General features: G+C 37.5%; 1 protein-coding gene and 1 long non-coding RNA gene across 5 annotated transcripts in view; one reads left to right on the top strand and one right to left on the bottom strand.

Moving 5' to 3' along the window:
• Positions 1-627: 627 nt before the first annotated feature.
• Positions 628-23,517, top strand: part of LOC117242616 (paired mesoderm homeobox protein 2A-like) — a 27,601-nt gene continuing 4,711 nt past the window's right edge. For 2 of the 4 annotated variants that reach the window (XM_033509445.1, XM_033509444.1), the window contains exons 1-7: positions 628-749; positions 2,221-2,492; positions 3,049-3,121; positions 3,185-4,642; positions 6,639-6,832; positions 22,341-22,773; positions 22,840-22,940. In XM_033509445.1, coding sequence (XP_033365336.1) covers positions 4,288-4,642; positions 6,639-6,832; positions 22,341-22,736 — 945 coding nt within the window. In that variant the 5' untranslated portion in view covers positions 628-749; positions 2,221-2,492; positions 3,049-3,121; positions 3,185-4,287 and the 3' untranslated portion in view covers positions 22,737-22,773; positions 22,840-22,940. Of the gene's footprint in view, positions 750-2,220; positions 2,493-3,048; positions 3,122-3,184; positions 4,643-6,638; positions 6,833-22,340; positions 22,941-23,517 lie in introns of all 4 variants that reach the window. The other 2 variants (XM_033509443.1, XM_033509442.1) reach the window with 1 other exon arrangement.
• LOC117242618 lies at positions 15,691-17,323 on the bottom strand. Its single transcript, XR_004495306.1, has 3 exons — positions 16,902-17,323; positions 16,068-16,352; positions 15,691-15,972 (listed from the first exon to the last, which is right to left on the bottom strand). It is a non-coding gene; the product is annotated as an uncharacterized LOC117242618 (long non-coding RNA).

Genomic DNA, 23,517 nt, shown 5'->3' with positions numbered 1-23,517 from the left:
AATACACCTAAGTTTGATTCTCCTAAAAATTAAAAATTTCGTACCAAATATTAATTTTTCTATTAAATTACAAAATATTGCAAATTACTATGTTTTATATATTTCATCTTCCAATAATATCACGATAGTTTTTAGAATATTGAATCCATTCATTGAAATTGTATTTTTGTTTTAACAAGATTGGATCGAAAAGAAATGTTGAAATTTACCTTATACAGATAGATATGCTGTGACTCCAACCATTCTGAGAATAATCAACACTACTTTCATAATAAATTAATAATAAAACTACTTCTTATTACCACTTTTGATCTTCGTGCCGTTCTACTTTTTATACTTTTATAATACGCGACTGCGCCAATAAAAATACTTTACCGGAAACAGTGGCGCTGTCTGTCGCATTTAAAATATTTGAATTGTACAAATTAAATTTAATTTAATTTAATTTATATCTAATGTAAACAATAAATTATATTCTATAATTTACTTATTAAAATTCAATGACGTTTTAGGATGATACAATAAACTACGTGAATATTAATTATTTCATTCTTAAGTTATAATTTTAGTATTCGAAATGTCACCTGGTGGTATATATTTAAAAAATGAGCTGGCATTAAGTACGCATTTCCTGTGTTAGTTGCAACGACGTTTTATGGGTAGTGTAGAGCAAAAATATGTAATTTTTAAGATTATGGTGTTTATCATGGATAGAAGACGGAAAAATGTTGATTCATTGAATAAATTTGGTAAGTTCTATTTAATATTCCGTTTAATAGTTTCTATTGCGTTGAATAATAAGTTCGTTCGTGAAGTATACATTTCGAAAAGTGTTACAAAAGTTACAAGATACATAAAACAATTTTTTGATGAAAGATACATCTATAAATAAAATACTTCTTTATTAAATAGATTTTACGTAAAAGTAATAACAATTAATGTAAATAAACTTATCGCTTAACCTAAAATTCAAGTTTGAAGCTTTCCTGCATTTTCGTATATTAACACATCGCGACATAGAAAATAATTGTAAATGTAATGTGCTGTAAACAGGATTAGCGGATAATAACGTTGCATAAAAGTGGATGACAAACGAATAATTGCAAGCCATTTTAATCAGCTCGCGGTAACATTTTACAGTAAGCTAACGAAAATTGTCACGTTAATAGATTTTATGCTTCATTATATCAGAAATACCGACACATTTTCTAATAATTACGTTTCAACAATAATATAATGATTATTCGCTAGGTCATGGAAGAATTATCCTAATGTTTTACTAAATATATGTTTGTAGTAAATATCTAATTACCTCACGGCAGTCGTTTCTCGTTACAGTGCTAATGAGATATCAAAATATTTTATATAATATATACGTAAAATGTCCTTAGAAGTGTACAAATATTTTCGTGAGCTTAATACTGTAAGTATGAAAACGTGATATCCTTTCTTGCGAAATATTTTTTAAGACCAACAAGCATAAAACGATTTCATTCGTGAAAATGAAAGGTGATAGTGACAGAGCCGCGTGTAAATCGGAAGAAAAATAGTCGGCTATCCCTGGGACGTGAAAATATTAAATTGTATTCCTATGGGTTTTCGAGTCGATGGAACGGAAACGGAGGGGGGTAAAGGGCATCTGAGATCACTAACCAATATTTAATCAACTTTCCAGGAGAATATTATTCTCCCGACAAATCAAGGACATATGTATCAGACCGCTAAGGGGGGTTGACGTTCTCTCACTCTATTGATATAAAAGACGAAACGCCGTTTATGCGAGTGTGCGAGTGTTTACACGCGCACGCATGTTTGCCGTGTTCCCATAGACGTAGACACTAAACTTATTTTAGTGACAGTTTTTCAACGGATCCATCAATTCACTTTCCCTTTATTTATATTTAATTTACATGAATAGGTCGTCGATTTTTTATCTATAATTTTTCGCTTTGAATTACACAAGTTTGTTCATTATTATACGATAAAATTAAATTATGTACAAAAGTTATTTGTATCATTGTAAATTTCTTGTAACATTTTCTACCAATCAAATTTACCTCTATTTGAAAAAATATTATCACAGAAATCTAGTTTATAACAATCGACGAAGAAGATAAAGATAAAGAGGTATCTTCATAACGCATACACGTAAACAGATGCAACAGTGCAACAAAAAGTTCATATTATTGTAGCTTACACTAACATAATTTCTTATATAAGGTACGTGCAAGTTCGAGTTTCTATTGGAGAAGCATGGAGAAGTTGTGGGAAGGTCTACGCCAATGGATGAGTTCGTTCCTGTGTGTTCTCAGTATATACACTATAGACGATTTGGTGTTGCACGACGTACTACGTTCGCGTACCCTGGAAGAGAATTCCCCTGAGACGAGACACGGGGAAGAGGGTCGCGCACCAGGACTGCTCTCATCGTGGCCCTTTCGTGAGAACAAGTGCGAAACAAGTGTCGCACAGGTTCCTACCACCTATCTAAGGTCGGTCCCGTGTCATGTTTAGTCATGTAATTTCTCTATCTGCAGATAAATCATATTTCATGCTCTCTAGTCCCTTGGCCTTTATGTATACGATATTTGATGTTTCTACTGCCTTATGTAAATGGTTAAGAGATGTAAAAGCATGGTAATTCCATAGGAATATTATCGTGAATTTCGTTTATCAACGGTTATTGTCTAATAATCGTTTAATGGGTCTAAGCACAATGAAAGATTATTTGTGTTTTATCCTGCTTAAAATAGTAATTTTGTTTACAGCCTATTTTTTAAGAATATTATTTTTCAGGTCCAAAATCTATGTTTTACAGTTCTCTTATGTTTTTGAAATAACTATTTGTATTTGGATTTTATTTGTAGTTCATTTGAGAAATTGTAACTTTTCAATTTCTATGATTTTTCAAATAATTATTACATTTCAGTTTCATTTACAGCCACATATTTTTAAACTGATTCTTTCTCAAAATTTATTTACAGCTACATTCAGAAATATTTCACAATAGATCTACAAAACTAAACGTACAAAATCTGTTTCAAGCAGCCCTATCTTCATTGTAGCCACCAAAAACCTGTAATTAAAAAACGACTCAAGCTCAGCCTACTCACCCCTCAAGGTAATCCATCATGCTCAATTCATGTAAAGACTAACGATGCCTAACATCAGCACTATCATCCAGGAAACGAGGCACTCATTGTACCAAGGCAGCCGCAGAAGGAGCCAGGCGTAAACATACGTAGGATGGCTGAAGAGAAGCGTGGCTCTGGTGTCCAGCGGAAACGGCCTGCTCCGGAATCGATCGTAAAATCGAGACCAGGGGAGAGGGCTGGCATCATCGAATGATAGCGTTCATTCGGGCTGATGGCTGTTAGGGAGAGGTCGCCCGACGAACCGGGGGTGGCACACCGACGGGGATGAACACAGAGATTCGGAGGGCGGCGACTGTTCTCTCATCCAGCCGAGGGGTGGCACCATGGATCGACGAATCAGCGCCCAGAGAACGTCAGACAGTGACCAAACCCGTTTCTCCGTAACCGACCGGCGGCCACACCCCCGGCGTGCACCCTCTCCGTCCGTTATTGAATTAAGCTTATCATTTGATTTTGAGGAGACCCACCAGTCGGTCGTCTCGGGCTCTCTTAAGCGGGCCGAAAAACTTCTTTCTATCCGCGGCTATAATCGCAATAATTTGATATCGCTGATCCGATTACGCGTCATAAGCTGCTATCGAGCAACCGGCTGCCGCCCGCGTCCCTTAGCTCTTGTCCGCGATCAGAGAGAATTACGTGACGCTGCCACCGTTACTTGTACACCCTGGCCTGCTGATTAACCGAGATTTCCACGACGGAAGAAACACGCCGCTGCTAGGGCCAAAAGCAACGCCGCGGCTAAGGCCCGGCTGGGGCCCTCAGTATCTTTTCTCGCGACACTCTCATCTTCTTTTTAATCCTGTCTACGCTCAGATCCCTTGAATCTGCATGCTGCAGTGAATGGAAGACCCAGCTGATCCTATTTAAAGTCGTGGAACTATCAGGATCAAGCCAGCCAACGACCCGGTGCTACTCAGATCAGCCAGGATCTACCAACAACCAGAAGGATTCAGTTTTATGGGATTCTGATTGAGTGAAGAGTCAAGATGAGGAAGAGATAAGAGAATTCGATGAACTGTCCAGGTGTTCCGCGCTCAGTGCCCTCGTCTATTCGCCTCTGACAAAGTCAGACACGCCTGTGACGAAGGAACTCTGCACTTTTGTCTTGGAATTTCGGTGCTTCGAGTGAACCATGGATTATTCGTACTTGAACCAGGCGGCTGCCGCTGCGGCCGCCGGTTTCGAGGCTTCTAGCTGTGCTCTGGCTGCCAGTGAAATGCAATGTGGATACGGGGACTTGAGTTCTTGCTCACAGATGAGCCAAGCTGCTTATCGTTACACAGCTGCGAGGGCTGCTGGTTATCCAGGCAACGCGGGAACTACGAGTACAGGAAGCACCACGCCGCTGGGGGCCCATCACACCACCCACTCTCATGCCCACGCGCACCACGGGGCCCATGCAACCCCCTGCTCGGTAATGGCCGCCAGATCTCAAGAGGTCCACAGACACGCCGCCTCGATCTTCCCGTCGGCCATTAATCTACAGAGTGAGTGCTTTTATCTGTTCTTTTGGGAAGAGGGGAATAGATTGTGTTGAGCTTTCTCTGGACGAGAAATGTGCTTTTCTATTTTACTTTTGTCCTACATTATATTTTATGATTCTATGATGATTTTATTTTGTATTATATTTTATAATTTTATAATCATTTTAATTTAATTCTTGTTTTAATATGTCAGAGATTGTTTAGGATTTTGGTAGCTTTTAGTTTAACGTGATTTAGTTAGTACTTGAAGGGATTGTATCGTAGAGTATTTCTAAGATCGTTTAAGCGACAGGGAATATTTGTTTGTAAATTTCTTCAAAAAGGAGAATTTGGTTTGACAGTGGCCACTCTCTTCTGTTATTCTATAATAATTCTATTCCATAAGTCTTTCATATTCCTCCACCAATATCCTTTAATTCTGTAACCCAGCTTGTGTTATCCACTAAAAAAATTAACCAAATTCATAAGTAATTTCCTTTTTCCATAGATGGGTACAATTTCTCTTTCACTAAAATTTAATTTATCTAAAAGATATCATAATAACACTTCACAGTGAGTTTATGTACTTCACTTCTATCCGGTCTCTTTAATAGGAAGATAAAAAGTTAACATCGCTGTTTATTCAGAGATTTAAAACCCTCGTCGCTATCTTTATAAATAGTATCTTCTTGTTTATCTCTATTATTTACACAATTTCCAATAAATATATTTTAGGACATAACCATGAAACACTAGATCCGGAAAATTCCAAAGCACCAAAGTCCGTATTAATTGTAAATAAATGCTGCAGAGAGAATCTAATGAAATTCTCTCTTCGATCCAGCAAACTCCCGTTCCTCGAGGACAAGCGAACAAATCAAACACGCTACGTCGTTAAAACGATAGAATTTACAAAGGAACAATCAATTAGAGGTGCAGGAAGGCAGCTCTGAAAGGCGCAGGCGGGGCGAAGAAGACGGTCTTCCCGCAGAAAAAAAGAAGAGGGTGGTCCTTCTTTTCTCAAGGGAAAGTTGCCATGGCATAGTCTCCATGCTCGAACCTACCACTGTGGTATTTCCTCTGGAAACGACGACAAGATGGCACTGAAAATCAATGGATGTGTCTCGTCCCCTCTTTCCCTCTCTTTCGTATTCTTGCTTCTCTTTCTTCGTCTCTCCCTCATTTACCGGTTCGTTCATCTGGTACCAGCTCTGCACTGTCTCATCCCACGTTTCCTTCACCCCTGGCTCACTCTTTCTCGCCCTCTCCCTCTTCAGTCACTCATTGCTATGGTTACGTTGCTCGCTATCCCAGCCATCCTCACCTATATTCTATAATCTATAAGCTACCTCGTGCTCACAGACACAGAGCTCTTCGTGCAAACGTTGCACCTTGGACCAAGTAATTCGACCACACTGATTTTCTTCATATTTTATCAGCCTCGCCAATGTGTGGCTGATTTAGAGGAACCCTGGAAGTTCCGTCTCTGACTACTGATTAAGAGAAAGTTGGGATAAGTTGATTTAGAGAGTTGGTGCAGTAGGTGAAAGTTTTATGCTAATGTAAGTTCGTCTTAGCAAGGTTTATGTCGGATTGATCAATTCATTTCCTACATTTTACGTACCATGGATTTGGTTCTGAGATTTTGGAAACTTTTTAAAGAGGTTCATGAGGTTTTGGTTAACATTTTGTGGATTTTGTGATGCATGGGTTTAGTCGTAGAAACATAGAACAAAAGGTAGTTGGAAAAGTGTACCAAGAAATAACTCTGGAAATTGAAGATTAGGTAATTGTTCTGTTTGCAGTTAGAATTATGAATCGTGGATTTGGTTAAAGATTCTAGAAATACATGTACAAAAGGTACATAGCTAAATTGCAAATTGTCCAATAACCGTAGCGTTTGCGATTAGAATCAAAGAATATTAAATTGAATTCTTGCTCTGAACAATTTCGTAACACCGTTTTAATAAAATACAAATCATTTTCACTGATTCAAATATCTTTCTTTTCTTATTTTCAGGTGGATTAGGATATAAGGCTTACTCAGGACACGATGGTTTAGCAGAGAAGAGAAAACAACGTCGGATACGAACGACGTTCACATCGGCTCAGCTTAAAGAATTGGAGCGTGCCTTCCAGGAGACCCACTATCCGGATATCTACACTAGAGAAGAAATTGCCATGAAGATCGACCTGACGGAAGCTAGAGTCCAAGTAAGTGGTGTTTTAACTCAAAGAAAGAAGATAGTGAAACCTACAATGAACTGATCAGCTTCATTTTCTGTAAACTCAAATATGTTATAAATTCTATCTTTTAATATCCAAGAAACAGGTGATTTATTTCTACAAATTCATTCATTATAAAATTAGCACGAATAATAGTAGTTTTATAGATGCCTTTACGAAATTAATATTTCTAACATCATTATTTTATTATATTTCACAATTTATAACGTTGATCAGTGTAGCTTCTGAATGACTCAATGTTGTACAATTCACTATCATTTTCTTTTACTCTCATGTGTATAATAGTCATAGCTCTAATTGCTGTTTGAATTTGTGCGCTTTTTTATGATTGCAAATTGCGTTTTGAAATACAATTATAATTGAACACAACGAAACTCAACTAGTTAATAATGGTAAAATTATACTATCCTCGTGAAAAGTATATTTCAGAATTATTGTATTTATATAAAGAATGTATTGCAAGTCACTTAACTTAGTGACTGTCATGATAGCCAATAGGATTATAAAAATCTTATATACTATATCATTATCCTAAAGAAATCCTCAAGAAAGATTTTCTCGTATAACTTTTAAAACTTAAATGGAGAATTCAATTAACCCAGCGACTGTCGCAATAATAAAATTGATACTATTCTTTAAAACAAGTGTAAAAACTCTAACGAATTTGACGATTTTCCTCAAAAGAGCGTTCCAGTCTGATTGCAAAGATCCCAATCAAGAAAAGCTGGAAGAAATAAGCTGGACAATAGATTATTCTTTCGTTGACTTTTACTCGGAGGTCCTCCCTCTGGCATCACCTAAAATGAAGCGCCGGAAACGGAGGGACAAGGGCGATGGTGGAACCCGGACGCTATGTAATTGCATTACAAGCCCCATTTTCGTTTTCACGGTTACCTGCAAGTTGCTGCTTGATGGATTATACCTTCTAATGCATGTGACGGATTAACTTGGACTTCTTACACACTGAAGATTCTGCAGGGAGATCCTCGTGTCTTCCCATGACGCACAATCGAACACGCGTTATTTATGATCAAATTAATGTGTTTTGCATTTTGGCGGCTCTCACCAGCTCTTGTGGATAAACCAGTTCTCTCTTAATCTCAAATGCGTCGATATCCATTCTCTTCGCTTTTCTTACGTTTTCCTTTTTGGCTCTTTAATCATAAATTTTAACGGTGCTCGCCTTCTTTGTAGTTCTGTATTATTTAGATAAAGCGACTCATATGAGGCATTAAGAACGAAAGAGCTAAGCCACATTTTTTCTGCGAATGTAGGTTTATAGATTGAGTGAGGATTTTTATGTAAACTGATACTTTTATGAACGCATCTGAAGAAATGGAAATTTGTACTGTTCTATTTAAAATTATAACGGATACTCTGCCTCGAATATTTTATGATAAATTTGTATTCTCTTCGTTTTTGGCTTTTAATTGCCATAAAAGAAGAGTATGATCGCACGTTCATCTACAAGAAGGGAAACTGATTGAAGAGTAATGTAAATTACAATGATCTGTCGTTGTCGAATGTCTAGATAATTAATTGCTCAGCAATAGATCAACATTAAATAATCAAATAATAAGACTTATTTTCAATTATATCAATTATTATCCGATATGTGATGTGCTCACGAATGGAATTTTCTCGTGTGATATAGGAAACATTGAAATATGAGATATTCATAATCTTGAAAGAATTCATTGATGGTGTTTTGCATTTGTACACTAAATTGTACAACTGCTGTTTCTTAAATCTATATACTAGACAATAGAATTTATATAAAAAAAATGTCAACATATTAATAGTATTCCATGTTTCTTATTAATATTCATTGGCATTCATGTGAGTTATATTACGTCTAATTACATTTTTCTGTGTTATATACATTCTATGCATTTTTGAATTCTGTGCCTGAATTCTTAAATTGCACTGACTGTTTCGTGCTCGTGTCTATTTCAGGCTGCGAATTGCTCAGCTTATCGAGTATTGATGTTAGCAATGATTGGTGATGAATTTGGAAATTGGATAAAATTCACTCTTATCACAAATCTACCAAAGTGTCAGGAAAGTTACGAAGCAGAGTTATTAGAACATTTAATAGGTGAAACAAATTCCAGCTCGGCTTCTGTTCCTCTGATTGACCTGGTAGTAACTTGAATTTGATCCTCCATTCTACCTAACAAAATTCGCACTTTCAATAAAATTTGATGCGAGATGAATGAATTCTATCTGAATGACTATTCACACCTATATCTTTTTACATCACAAATAACTGTATTTCTCGTATTATCCCATTTAATCACCCCTTCTGACATCAATCAATCTCAGCCTCATAATTTTTAATCTTCAGCGTCTCCCTGAAGGAAAAGAGGATTATTTCAGTAATTTTCATCCTGGGGATTGATGAATCCAAAGTGTATGACTCTTTCGTCTATCTTCTTACTTTCTATTTCTCAATTGAACTTCATGAATATAAGGATACCTTTGACGATGTCTCTACATTTTAGGCAGATGTCTGGTCTCGTTCCAAGAATAGATGGCTTTCGATAGACAAGGATTGTGTGAAGAACCAACGTCTCCCTTAATCTTGATCCTTCTATAATAATAATAATCGTGCTTGCCAATCACAGAGGCTGCACGTTAGCGACCTGAGAAAATGGTAGTCACAGTGTGCTATAGTACGCCGAACTCTTGCGTCGGATTAAATTTATCACATCGTCCAAGTGACGGGAATTGCTCGTGCGACGATCATCGTCGTCACGCCAATGTGAATGGAACTGCGATATAGCTTGTTAAACAGAATTATTATAATTGAACGTTGGTATAATCATAGTGAAGAAGATAATTTACAGGAGCAGGTGGAAATTTCCGGATAAATAGATTTTTTTGATTTCTGTTAGAACAGTGAAACTTTGGGATTTTTGTTGCTGAGCTTTTCGTTATTAGTTGTCTCTCGTTATGGACAAATTTCTGTGAATCGTTTCTATGAATAAGAAGGATTTATAGCAATGGAAAATTATATCAAATCAATTGCAAAAGAAGAGCGTAATAGGAGATAAAAGGAACATTTCTTTATAAATATAAATAATAATATGTAATAAACATATAGTAGATTTCATTTTATCGACACTAGAACTACTGATAACTGAAGCGTAAAGCTTGTAAAAAATTACAGTCATTTTCATCACTTGATCAATATCAATGCTATTGATGTGCTATTGCTTCAATATCAATAATAGAGTTTTGTATGTACATTACACCTATCCGTGGGATTATCCGTTTCAAATATAAAAAACGTGTATACGTTTATCAATTAATTTAATAGAAAATTAATTCACTGATAAATAACTACTACAAACAATAAATATATATATAAATATAGAATATGTATAAGCATTAAATCCAACGTTTTCAAAGTTGCACTATCAAGGAATCATTTATTAATTTAATAAATGTTCCTCTTATTGTCCTCTGTTCTGTATTTGATTGATGTGTAATTCTGAAAGCCACGATGTACCGTGGCTAGTGTAATATTTTAAGAGCGAAAATTGCAGTTGCGCCAACAAGTTTAATGTCATAAAATCTGTATTTTGCCTAATTGCGAAACAGGCTGTTCACTTTTGACACTTATTGCCAGCCGGTAAATTCAGTTAGCTAGGAACTTTATTGCTGCTAACACTAATCACCGATGTCCCAGAAACATATTCTGAAAACATGTTCAGAAATTACATTATCAGGGAAAATGTAATCTCGTCGATGGCAACGGTGCAAAAATATATTGGAAACAAACGAGCTTAGGTGTTTCGGATTACGATATCATCCGCGACAGTTGTTTGTGACGTAAATGTCATGAGTCCTCTAACTATAGTATTAATAATTGATCCTCTAACGATAGTATTAATAACTAAAAACACGAATTATTCTATTATTAATAAGCAGCTTAGAATATGTTCAGCTATCCATTATGAAAGTAGAATTCCCAATTTGATAATCCTATAATTTCTATTCTATTAGTTCGTTGATAACAATAACGAAAAATTAATTATTCTATTATTAACAATGAAGGCAGTGTAATCTATTTATCGTGGAAATAGAATTTCTAATTCTGTCATTGTACTATTTTTCAATCGTAATGGAATCAAGGCAATGAATTTTTCCATTAATCAAATTTCTAATTTTGTTTTAACTTTTTCTAATTTCCATACTTTTATATATAATTTCATCGCTTGATGAAATTACGTTATTGAAGAATAATAAATTATTTTCGCATTCCTATTAATTACATAGAGAATTTGAGAAATCAATGGCACAAGGAATTAGAATTGTTTAGCTGTAACCGAACGTTCTGCTTAGCTCATCTGGAAACCGTAAACGTGAACGTACTACGCACGCATGATAATTAAGCACGAAGTTACTATCAATTTTCTATTAGTTTGCGGCATCACGGGCCGACCGCCATTTCTAGAGAGGTTTTCCCTGACGTAGGGTAGTCGCTTCGAATCTTCCCTAATTCCTTAGCCTAAGGTCCACCCTTAAGACATCTGGAAACTTTATCGATTTACATCACAGATTCTTGTTTATTTTATTGTAAGATACTTTACCAATATTCACCTGCAATTACGTACGATCGTCAAATTTACTTTGAGACATTTTCTTCGTTCTTTGTAGATCGTTTGAGCAACTTGGTATTTTGTACTCTTTGCAACGTCCATCGTTTGATTAATTGTGAATTAACAGTGTCGCACGACGCGAGAAAAAAAAGACAAGAAAATTATATTGTATTGCATTGTATGAAACTGAAACTGGACTCTGAAAGAAGCGAAAGGAGAGGATGAACAGAGGGATAACCGTGAAACAACGCACAATGGATTTCATTAAAATTTAAAAGAAGGAGAAACATGATGAAGAAGAGGAAAAGATGAAAAATGAATAGAGCTAAAAACAAAAAGAAGAAAAGGATCTGCAGTTCTCTTAAAAACAAGTTACCTTAAAATGGAACGCAAAAACAAGATCTCCAAGTAACAGATTAAAAATTCAATCACTTTATGATTGGCTCCGTTCGTCCAAGGACCAGGGCACCTCCATCGTTCCCCATAAATCAACATCTTGGCCGAGGAGCTGATCCGCTCAATTCGCCAGCATTATGTATGCTCGCAGGTTGTCTGGAACGTTAATGGAGTTGTAATTCATACGGAATGACATGTGACTCAGAACAGTGAAACGTGTCGCCACGCGACATTCTGCCACCCCTGTCCATGGTGTCATCAATGGGATGTAGCACAGAATAGAAGCTACCAGAGGGTGAACAGGCTGGTGTTGCTCTGCTGGACCAACAACCGTTGCTCTTACCAGCTCCTGAGGGTCTACATTCAATTGAACAAAGTGGAACGATCTAGCCAGCTCGATTAATTCCATGGTGGAATCATTTTCTATCGCTTGAAACTTGTATGGTTTGGCGGAACATGGAGATCGGTTGGTCTTCTTGAAGTTGAAGCAATTGTGACATCTGTAACAGAAGTTGCAAGCTTAGATCTTTCGTTCAGAATGCTACATCAATTTATTGATTGAAATCAGAAAAGAATTGTAGAGTTTGCGTTAACAACTTTGAATTCTCTGCTTCGAATAGTATATTCGCTTGTTCATGCGTGAATTTAGAAAAGAAAATTTTGTAAAATTTATGTAATATAATATTATGGAAGATATTTGATATATTTGATATAGATAAGATATGGAAGATATGGAACGTCGCTCCTAAAACTATAAGAACTATTATGGTAGACTGTTACCTTGGATTTTATGCCCTAGGTATTACAATAGTTATTTGTGATATGAGATCAGAGGATATTACAAAGGAGAATTGTCGTGTTGGGAAACTATGAAAATTGCATTAAGATGATAAGATATTAATAAAGTAATATTAAGATAATACATAATGGATATCTGAAAGCAGTACATTTTTACATTATGAAACACTATGGAGGCATTTAGAGGAAATCTCCCTTCTAAATATATTTCTGACATGTTATCATCAGGTTTATATATTCCAATAAAATCCAAATTTTGATGAAATTTTACTTCCACGAAATAACAAGTTTCCAGGCGTTATCAAAAACTGTGGCAGAGATATAACAAAGGAACACAAAGGGAACTAGAGGAGAATCGAGTAATTTAGAGATAGACAGCCTTGGGAGAGTCCTGGAAAATCAACATGAATTTCTTTTCCCCGGTGGGACACAGTCGAGCACCGTCACGGGAAGTTGGAGGGTGATCGGGGAGCAGTCTCTGACGAAGGGTCTTCGCCGGTAAGAAGAGGCAGTGTACTCAAAAAAGAGGAGAAAAACACACTTGGAAAAAGTCGAAGCAGAGAAGAAATACAAAGATGTATTCCACTAAAACGCAGACATAGAAGAAAAATAAAGGCGTCCTCCTCTGGGAGCAATAAATATCCTCATCTCCCATCTATATTAATTAGACGTTAGTATTTTGTGTCATAACTAACTACAGTATAAAATGATAGAATATACAAAATAGAATGAAAAGATAATTTGTGAATGAAATATTCATGACTAAAATGAGAAAAGATGTACATAGCGTAACAATCAATGGTATTAATAATTCTACTGTTAACAATTCTCTTCTGATAATAGAGAAAACACAGTCAATGATTCTGTCTATGATATATAGGAAAAAGGTCCACTGACGGTATTCCAAAGCAACAGAAAATAGCAGAATACAGTTTGCAGCCAAAAGGAGAAAGCCAGGAGGAGAAGCAGAAAAACATATCCGGCGTAGAAGAATGAATGATAAATGAACAGGGAAGATGTAGAAAGATCAAAAAGCAACGACGAGATAGGCAATAACGCTTCCAACGAAAGGATCCTCGTTGGGAAAGAGGCAAGGAAAGAGGAGAGAAGGGGGATCGGTTGGTTCGCTGGCGTCGAGGGATGAAATGGGGAAAACATTGGAGCTGGCTCGACTCTGGTAGGCCGAGGGTGGCTGATACACAAGGGGCCCATGGCCGGAGTGTGCCCTGGTAATTGCGAGCTCTATGTAGATCCACTTACGGTGATTAAAAACTGTCCTGCTGGGTATCATCTACGGAGAACGACGTCGACTGTTGCAAACACACCGGTGCACGACGGTATTCGCCGTTTTCCACGGAACTCCTTCGACGCTGGCCTGCGCGTTATCGCGCTGATAGTTCAGATTAAGCTGGGTAATTGGTGTTAAGAATGGTCTGAGTGCGGAATACAGGGACTGGTATTTAGTTGCCAGTTGGAGAACCGTCAAGGAGGTACTGGAGGAATTTAGTTAATGCGAATATATGTGGGTAGCATGGGATCTTTTATTTTTGTTCGAATTACAGAGTGAAGTTTTCTTCCTTATTTCTTGCTGCGAGGACAGGTCAGAGTATTTGGAAGAAGAATTAATTGGTCGAGAGGTATTCTGAGGAAGTTTTCTTGAGTTAGAGTGAGGATTTTTGGTATGACGCTCCCATAGCAGCTATTTGCAATTAGAAATTGGTAAGTGTTATTATTTCTTCTGTGTTAGATGTCAGAATATTTGAGAAACGGATAAAATGGTAAGGACATCAAAAAAGAGATTCTAATTAAAAAAAAAAAACTAGTAAAGAGCATCAAGAGAGATTGTAATAATTTAAAAGGAAACGTGCAAGGGTATCAAGAAACAATCAAGAAGAAGACTCCAGCAGTGAAAAAAGCAGTTTGGGGAGAACAAGAAACGGATTCCACTCCGTGTAAAAGAGAACTTGAAAGTCAAAAGGAAAGATAAAAGAGAATTGCTGGGATGAAAAATAGCAGTGCAAGATACTGGAAAGAAATTCCAACGATAAGAAAGTACAGGAACTTTAAGAAGACGCTTGTAATAATAGGAAAGAACCAGGACGCACAAGCTTTAACAAAAAAAGAACTTACAAAGACAATAGAAGGAAAACTCGATAATTGAATGAAACGATAACAAAAAAGAAAATTCCAATAATAAAAAATCTCACAGAGACAGTAGGAATTGAAGAACAATTACAGCCGAGATACGATCCTGACCAAGATTTCTGGGATTCTACTGTTCTCATACGTGAATCAACTATTAATTGCATTACTTAATCGATCTTACAGCACTCCTCATATCTAAGTTACTATGACTAGAGTCGAAAATACTGTTTCGCTTGACTTAAGTAGTGAAACACAGCAATGACAGCGAACCGTGACGGTTGTGGTCAGACACGAAAGTGGATACACAGTTAATGAGATCTGTCTATAGCGATTTATTCATCAAGCCGGATGGCATCGGCCTGTCCGATGCATCTCTTAATCAAGATTTTGTCTCTGCAGAGCCATGCGTTTCCGTCCCGAACTTATTTGGTTAATTGAAGAAGGTAATTTCTGACGGCTGAGAGTGTAGCAATCACCATCAACTGCAATTCTATTATCGAACGTCTGATTTAGTACCCTTAACGAATCCTTAACCGCTCCGGCTTTATTACTTAATCTTTAGACGAGCAAAATTGGAATTAGTTTTATATTAATAAATTAATAAAGGAAGATCAATAAAGGAGTCACGGTAAGAGACAATTGTTTCCTATTCAAGCATAGATAAATATCGTTACTGTATGAATATTTGTAGATCAATTATATTAATCTATTTTGTAAGATCTATTATCGAGAATGATATTTCTAAAATTTGAGATTCTAGCTTGAGGTTCTGAATACAATTTTGCTCTGCCACAATTCTATTCGTCGTTTGTTTAAGAAGGATAAAGACAAAGTCAGTGATCTTAGAGTCCAATGATCTCTCAAAGCTTAGAACTAAAATTGAACGTTCAGTTATTAAATAAACTTTCAAGTTGATTGGATATTACATTTCGCTACTTTGTAACACGCCAGGTAAAATTTTGCTTCGTCTCGCGGTAATTCTATTTGCCAATTTCATTTAGCAAGATTAACAAAGAATGTCTAATGATCTTTCGAAGCTTGAAATTAAAAAGTTGCATGTCCTAATTTTTTATTGATCATCGATTAAATATAGAAATTCCGCTACTTTCGCAATTTCTAGATGAAATATTGCTTCTCTGCATAACAAATCTATCTCTCCATCTGTTAATAAAAAAAAAAAGAAGATAAAAATAAGAAACAGCGGATAGTAATCTGCTTCCAAAGCTTAGGTTTAAACGATCGTATGTTCGAATTACTTCGTTTGTATTATTCAATGGAACGTGAAAATTGCGCGTTTTCTGATTTATCGTCAAAGCGGAAGTGATCAGGCGTAACAGTGACTTCTCCTGACTTCCTGCCGTCGTGATATTGATAGCACCGCTTCGGATATATCCTTATAACTCGCTTAATGTGACGCATCGAGAGAATCTTGGACGTGCCGTGAATCTTTCACGAGCTTCAGCATCCTCCGGTATGAAAAGCGAATCCTTTGGTCTGATCGGGCGTCACATCTTTCACTTTCAACGTCCGCGTGACGAGATCTTAAAAATTCATCGAACGACGGTCAAAATTGAAATTAACATGAAAATCAAATAAGCAAAAATTACGTTATAGACGAATGGGAAGTGGTGAATTTGAAATCTGAGAGACGCGTTTCCGATCGTTGCGCATGATCCCTTCTCGTCGCTTTCCTACGTAAACGAACTTAGTTCCAGGCAGCTTGTTCTTTTTTCTAATCTTGTTATCGTACTTTTCTAACTTTCACTTCGCTTCTTGTACAAATTCTTAACAGTGTCGAGCAAGTTCTTTAAAATTCGAAAGATTTCCAAACTCCTATTGTTCCCGCCGGAACCTTACCATCCGTCGGCAATTTCTCGCATTTTAATATTTATTTTGAGGTTATTCCGTCTGCTAATTCGATTATTTCCATATTCCTGGGATTTTCTTTTCCTGAAGTTGTATTTATAATTACGTTGGTTTATAGGTTTTAGGTTTGTGAAGCTTTATGCTTTTTAATTATTTCATAGTAATTTGAATCTTCTCAAAACAGGTGAAAAGATTCTGGGATATTAATCAGTGTCTCTACTTACATTTTTGTTATGCCACGTTTTTACAAGACTAAAAGAAAGAATCATAGACCAGATAACAATACGTAGATGGTATAAAGTGATGTCAAATTTTTGATCTGTCGTATATCTGTTTCAATGGTTCGATAAAATATTCTTTACTCGTCTCACGACATCCCACCACGTTGCCACGTCTTTCAATCCTGAAATATTCTTGTTTTCCGGTTAGGATCTCCATCGGTAAGTTGGGATCAGCCCCTCAGGGCGGCAACCGAGCAAAATCCTCTGCTAACCTATCCAGAAGGAGGAAATCACTACGACTCACAATCGTTAGGGTTAATCTAATGAACAAATACACCGCAAACTTGTTTCTATCGACACAGAATCCCTAATGGTCCGTCCATAAGCTTCCACCCTCTCCCTACCAAACTGTTTACGCTTGCTTTCGAAATATCTGTCCTCCTTTCCACTTAAATTACAAAATCCAATCGTATTCATATTTCAGTTGAAAAGGACGTACTATTTGGAAGAAGAAGAAGATCGAATAGAGCATAGATTTAATGACTCTCTGTTTGTGACTGAGATAACCTCGAATACTTTGGATGTTCCAGTTGCTGCCAGAACTTCCAACTTCGTCATTTTCTAGGTCTTCGTTTAATCGGTGAATTTAATTGCATTTATTTTTATGGATAAAATCGTTTTTCTTTTTGGTTACTGTTTTTTTTTCTTTTTTTTTTTTTTTTAATCTATAAATTTGAATCAATTCATTCTCGTTCAATCGGTGAATTCAATTTCATTTATTTTTCTAGGTAAGATCATTTGTGGTTTGGTCGTCTTCTCTTGCTTGGAATCTATTTGGTTGAAGCAATCTTCGTAGTAGACTGGCTAAATTATAGTAAGGAATATCGCAGAGAAATAGTAATTTTCATTAGCGTTACGAGTCAAAGTTCTAATAACCGAGGAAAGTTGCCTCGACGGATCCGTCGCTACTCCTTATCCTATAGACATTACTTTCATTGCCATCGTCTATTTCTCCATTACTTTGTACAGCTTACAATCAACAACAACCTTACAACAATAATTTTTTAATTCGTCCATTTTAATGCTTTCGTCGATTCCATTGTTCCTTTAATTCTCTCTGAAATCTATCAAAATACCTGTTACAGGTTCTTCAAAATCCATAATTCAGGATTCAGAGGTTCGGAAATTAGTGATAGAAATATAGAGGGTTGATCATACGAAGAAGAAGAAAATTTCCGAGGAAATATTTTTCAATGGGATCGTCATCCTACGTTTTATTATAATCGCCAAGATGAGGAATGTCATAAATCCGAATGAAAATCCCCTGCCATTGTTATTCTCTCGCACTGTCGAACGTTTAAATTAAACTGAGGATCACTGGCAATTTTTAATAGCCGTTTAATAAATGAACAGAATCTTTCAACCGCTTTAACCTTACCAGAACAGTAGCATGAAAAATGGCATTAATATTCGACGAGATTTCCAAGTTCTCGTTAGTTCTGAGGTATTTTTGGTTGGGAGAGACACGGATGGTTCAACGAATGTAACGTCGTTGCTGACTGTAGCCTGATGAAATTACGTCACCGTCGGGCAAAAACTATGTGACACACGCAGAAAGCCGCGGGTACGTGCCAGTGACAACACTAATAATTCGTATTTGGCCACCGACCAAACCCCGAAGAGACCGTAGAGCATGTGTGCCGTTGTTTGCCGAACGGACGACGACGACAGCGTGAATTAGGGAGACTACGTGCCGGCGTTAATGTTAAATAAATACGGTACGCCTAAATAAAATGCAACGAGCCGCACCGACAGATGTCCACCTCGTTTTGGATAAATATTTAAGCCTCGCTTTACGCGCCCCGTTGTCTCTGCTTCGCTGCTTTCCTCTGCTGTCAAACAGCCCTCGCTTGTCTTTGCAAATTTTTCTCTCAGCCGTTTCGGCTACCTTCATCTTTCTTCAAGTTCTCGCCGCAGACTTTTGCTACTGGCTGGCAGCTCCTCCGTTGAATTTCACGCAAAAGTCTCAAATATCTGTCTACATGCTCGATATTCGAAATCTTGCTACGTGGGAATTATAAAATCAACGTGAAGCTGTATAAAAGAGCGGAAAGATATCACAGGGATTCAGCGAGGATAAGAAGGATCAACGGTATAAACCTAAAGAAACCTGACCTCCGGCTGGCTATCGACTGCCAGGAATTTGTAAAATCATCCTTTGATTCATGGCTATAAAAATTCTAATAATCACAATATCAGAAATGAGAAGACAAAGGATGAATAACGTTAACCCCAAGAACCTCAAAATTTCCATTCTTTAGGCAATCTGTTCCAAAAAAAGGTACATTCTTTACCTTGCAAAAAATTCCAAATGACAGTCTCCTTGATTCCAGAAGCCTGCAAAATCCAAGCCTAACGCTGCTGTGCGTCAAATAGGGATCATGAAATCATCATTCGGTTAATCGAACAGTGGAAGGTCTACAACACGCTCCACGTTCTTCTCAAAGTTTACACGAATTTCTGGAACGGAGAAAGCGCGGCTGTTGAGCAGAAGCAGTAGCAGCCAACAGCAGCAGCAGCAGCAGCAGCAGCTGATAAAATCCAATAGCAGTGTTTGCCGTCCGGAAAGGGCAATCACGTTCATCATGGTGTTCCGCGCCCCTGACTCTCTGAATCCACCCCTTTCCCCCTCTTTCCCGGCTTCTACCACTCAGCCTGCTCCTACAACGCAGCCGCACCTGGAAAATCTAGGGGTGGGATCCACGTGCGCTCATGCCGAGGAACGAACGAAAGGGGATACAGAGAGAGAGAGAGAAAGAGAGAGAGAGAGAGAAAGAGAGAGAAGATGAAGAGAGACGAACGATGGCGGGAAGAGGGAGGGCAGCTTTACTGGTCAGATAAACGGTAAAGCAAATAAATCCGCTACTTTAACATGCAGGTCACCGCCGCTTTCCGTTTATTTTATTCGTTAAATATTTCATTTGGCCAACTAGAGCCAATTACGAGCGTTGCCTGCGCCGACGTTTCGCTCTGACGAGCTGGACACGGACATGACGCGCTTTTACGCCATCCAATCCCCTCTTCCTCTTTGTCTCCGTGAATCCATAGACGTTTTTGGTCGGTTTTTCATCATCGTACATGGTCGCTGGAATTTTTTCACTCGAAGTGGATATAGCAGCGTAGTAGGCAAATGTGTCGAGTTGCAGAGTTTTCGCTATTATACTGTAGATTTTCTGTAGTAAAAGAAAACAATGCGTGCAACGATGAAATGGAAATGATACGTCAATTAGATGGCGGATTTTGATTCGAAAATTCAGTTTTGTAGAAAGTTATTTTATACGTGAGAATTGGAATATTCCAAAGTGAAATTCGGAATGATAATTTAAACGAACGAAGGAACACGATAATTGAAGAATAGTCAAGTACATACCTGATATGTAATTCAAGCAGTTAAAATACTTGGGAGACGAAACAAATTTTTACGTACATAGGTTCCCTTCCTTCACATTTTTTCGTAAAGATCTAATTACACGTAAGATTAAATTGAGTTGGATATTTACCCTTTGCACTCCCATGTGGAGTGTGATTCGACATCAGTTTTTATCTCAGGAGCTCCTTTGTCGTGTCCCATTCGACATTCTTTCGTGTCCAAATCAATAGATGTCGCGCGCACATTATCGACGCTCTTACCAAACTGGCTTATTTACCTAACTTATATCAGTCCGCTCAGAGTTTGAAAATTGTATACCTGTCGTCCTGTAAATATTTACAATGAGTGAAAGGAGCGAAATAAATAAAGACTTTGACAGTAGTGATAGTGATGACTATGCAAGAAATAGACCTTGAGTATATAGTCGCTAAGCCTTAGGAGCTGCTGGTAACGAAATTGAAATAAACTTCGGAGTGCAAAGGGTTAAACGTGTTGGTTTGTTTTCTAAAGAGACGAATGATAAAATCGTAATAGTCAATTATATTAAAAACACTGTAAGTACAAATACAGAGATAGTGTATGTACGCTGATCGTAATCGTCGCTCGTTCAATGCTCGTAAGTCGATAACAATTTATTAGGTTAGCAACTAAGTGATTGCGGATTTTGTCATTAGGTGGTATTGCCAACCTAATAACTCTTCAACTCGCTACCTATTCGATTATTCGACTAGCTATTCGACTGTCCAAGAGACCACGTTCGTATATTTACATCGACAGGTGTTATTATAAAAAGTTCGAAGTTGGAGTTCATACGTAACTCCGGTTGACGATTACCAGTAACGACAATAATATTTTGTCCACAGTTCGTTTGTCTTTAGACCTTGCAAAACAAAACAACGTTGGTATTCCAAGGCACAATAATATGAGTTTCTGCCGATTCAAATCTTCCATTGACTCGTGTGTCGCTACAAAACTAACCCTTTGCACTCGATGGCCTTCTCGGTCGGGTGTAGCAACACCTAGAGGTGATTTTGCGCATACGTGACGAGTGTCTTGTAGGTAATATAAAATGATTTTATAAAAAAAATAACTTAAAAAACATTATATTTTAATAATCGATATATATTTACATCTTCGAACATATCATTTTTTAATATCTTTTCTGTATTTTTTTTTTTTACGATAATTTTAGAACATCTGTCAAGATGCATCCTTGGCTTGTCGGGACAAGTATTGAAATAATAAGTTGTTTTGTGTCTTTCTTCTGCTTCGTTTCGGTAAGAACACACCTTACAATCCTTTTTTGTTCTTGTTAAAATTACATGGAGCTTTACATTTAACCGAATTCCATCACAATTAGCAGTCGACGTCGAAGCTGGATCTCGCGGTTGTCGAATATCTCCTCTCAACTGGTCTACTAAAGTTCTTATAAATCGTGGTTAAGTAGACTTTCGTTCTTTTGCTTTTTTACAGAATATAAGAATTAATTAAACAAATTTCCAAATCCATTTTTTTAGAGTTTCTAAATTTACGAAACTGTAATACTTCTGCCACTATCATCGAATGTGAACTAGCGTCGGAGACGTTGCCAGAACCATAGTTCCGGAAGAATTTCAGCAGAAATATTTCATCTGCAGCTTAAAGTGTAACACTTCACACTTCATAACAAACAATATAAAGAGCCAAGGAATCTATTTACGAACCAATACTGCGCTCTCATCAACTGGAGAGGTGGAAATTTAGCATAAACAGGGACTATCGCCTCTCATCCCCCTCTCTAGTGGCCACGCGGTACGCCGTGGTCGCGGAAAATAGCCTCTCGAATGCAAAGGGTTAATACCCTATAGCTATAAGGACTCTTGAAGGTCCACGTTTAATTCCTTTACAATTTAACCGAAAACATTTGTCTCTTCAAAATCAAGTACTCGCGTCAAACCATCCAACGTTCCCTCTCTCATACATCCGCCTCTCATCTAAACAAAATCATCAAAATCTGTGTCCTATAATTGCAGGTATGGTTCCAAAATCGGCGTGCGAAATTCCGGAAGCAGGAGAGGCTGGCCCAGCAGAAGTCCACGTCCCAAAGCGGTATAGGAGTAGACAGCGGAGCTTCCAGTCCCGTAGGAGGCAACGTGAAAGCAGAAGGTCGTTCTCCAAGAAGTCCAGCGACGCCACCAGGCAACTCGAACAGCGTGATGTCTACGAACGAGGCGAAACCAATTCCGAATCCGAATCTCGTGAGCGTGAAACACAGCAGCGACACGGCTACGGAAGGAAACTCGCCCAACACGCGAGGAAGTAACAGCGGCGGAGGAACATGGGGCTCCTGTAGCCCCAGGCCCTTCTCTGCAGCGCTACCTCCGTATCTATTGGACCCGCTGCCTCTGAAAACCGCGAATCTCTACTAATCGTGGCGACGAAACCGCTCCATCCCGGCGAAATTATGTAAATATAGAAAATATCGCACGCCAGAGCGAAATACGGATGCTGTTCAGGCTCTTCCGTCGCAAGGTCGTTTTCATTGGTTCGTTGGACGCAGTCAAGCTTTCAAGCTTTCCTCGTCAAGGAAGCAATCGAAGGGAACAGGAACTTTTTGCTTTTGGATCCTTTCGGTGAGATTTATTTTCAGTTAATTCTAGTCTTCTGGAACTTTAAACGATCAAACAGTGAGCTTGGAGGTCTAAATATTGAAATATTTGCAACTGTAGATACCTAAGAGTTTGGAATTTGAAGAAGCCAAGTATTTGAAAGACTAGATATTCGAGGATATTGTGGAGTTGCGAAATTCAGGTATTTAAAATTCTAGAAACTTCAGGGTTTGATATTTTAGCCGCCTAAATATCTGTAGCTCTGGAAAGCCAAACGTTTGAAATTTTCTAGCTACTTGAATACTTGGAACTTCAGATGTTTAATTGTAAATTTTGGTGCTCTAGATATCTACATTCTTTTTCTGGATTTCTCTAATGAGAATTGTTTTTAGCTACGTTTGATCGTTTACCTTTACAATTTTTTCATTATTTTTCATCGCTGTCTGTATTCGTTGCTTGTTGCTTTAATTTTTCATTAATTTGGGGAGTTTATTTAGATAAATTGGATTCTTTAATGTTTTTATTCTCTTTTTTTCGTGATTTACAGGAATCTTTGGTTTTTAGACATTTGATGAGATGCATTGCTAATTACATCTGCTTT

This window comes from Bombus vosnesenskii, unplaced genomic scaffold, assembly GCF_011952255.1.
Source record: "Bombus vosnesenskii isolate JDL3184/JDL3185 unplaced genomic scaffold, Bvos_JDL3184-5_v1.1 scf7180000016274, whole genome shotgun sequence".
Taxonomy (NCBI): Eukaryota; Metazoa; Arthropoda; class Insecta; order Hymenoptera; family Apidae; genus Bombus; species Bombus vosnesenskii.
Note: the sequence above shows the minus strand (reverse complement) of the source record. Positions and strands in the feature narration are given on the sequence as shown.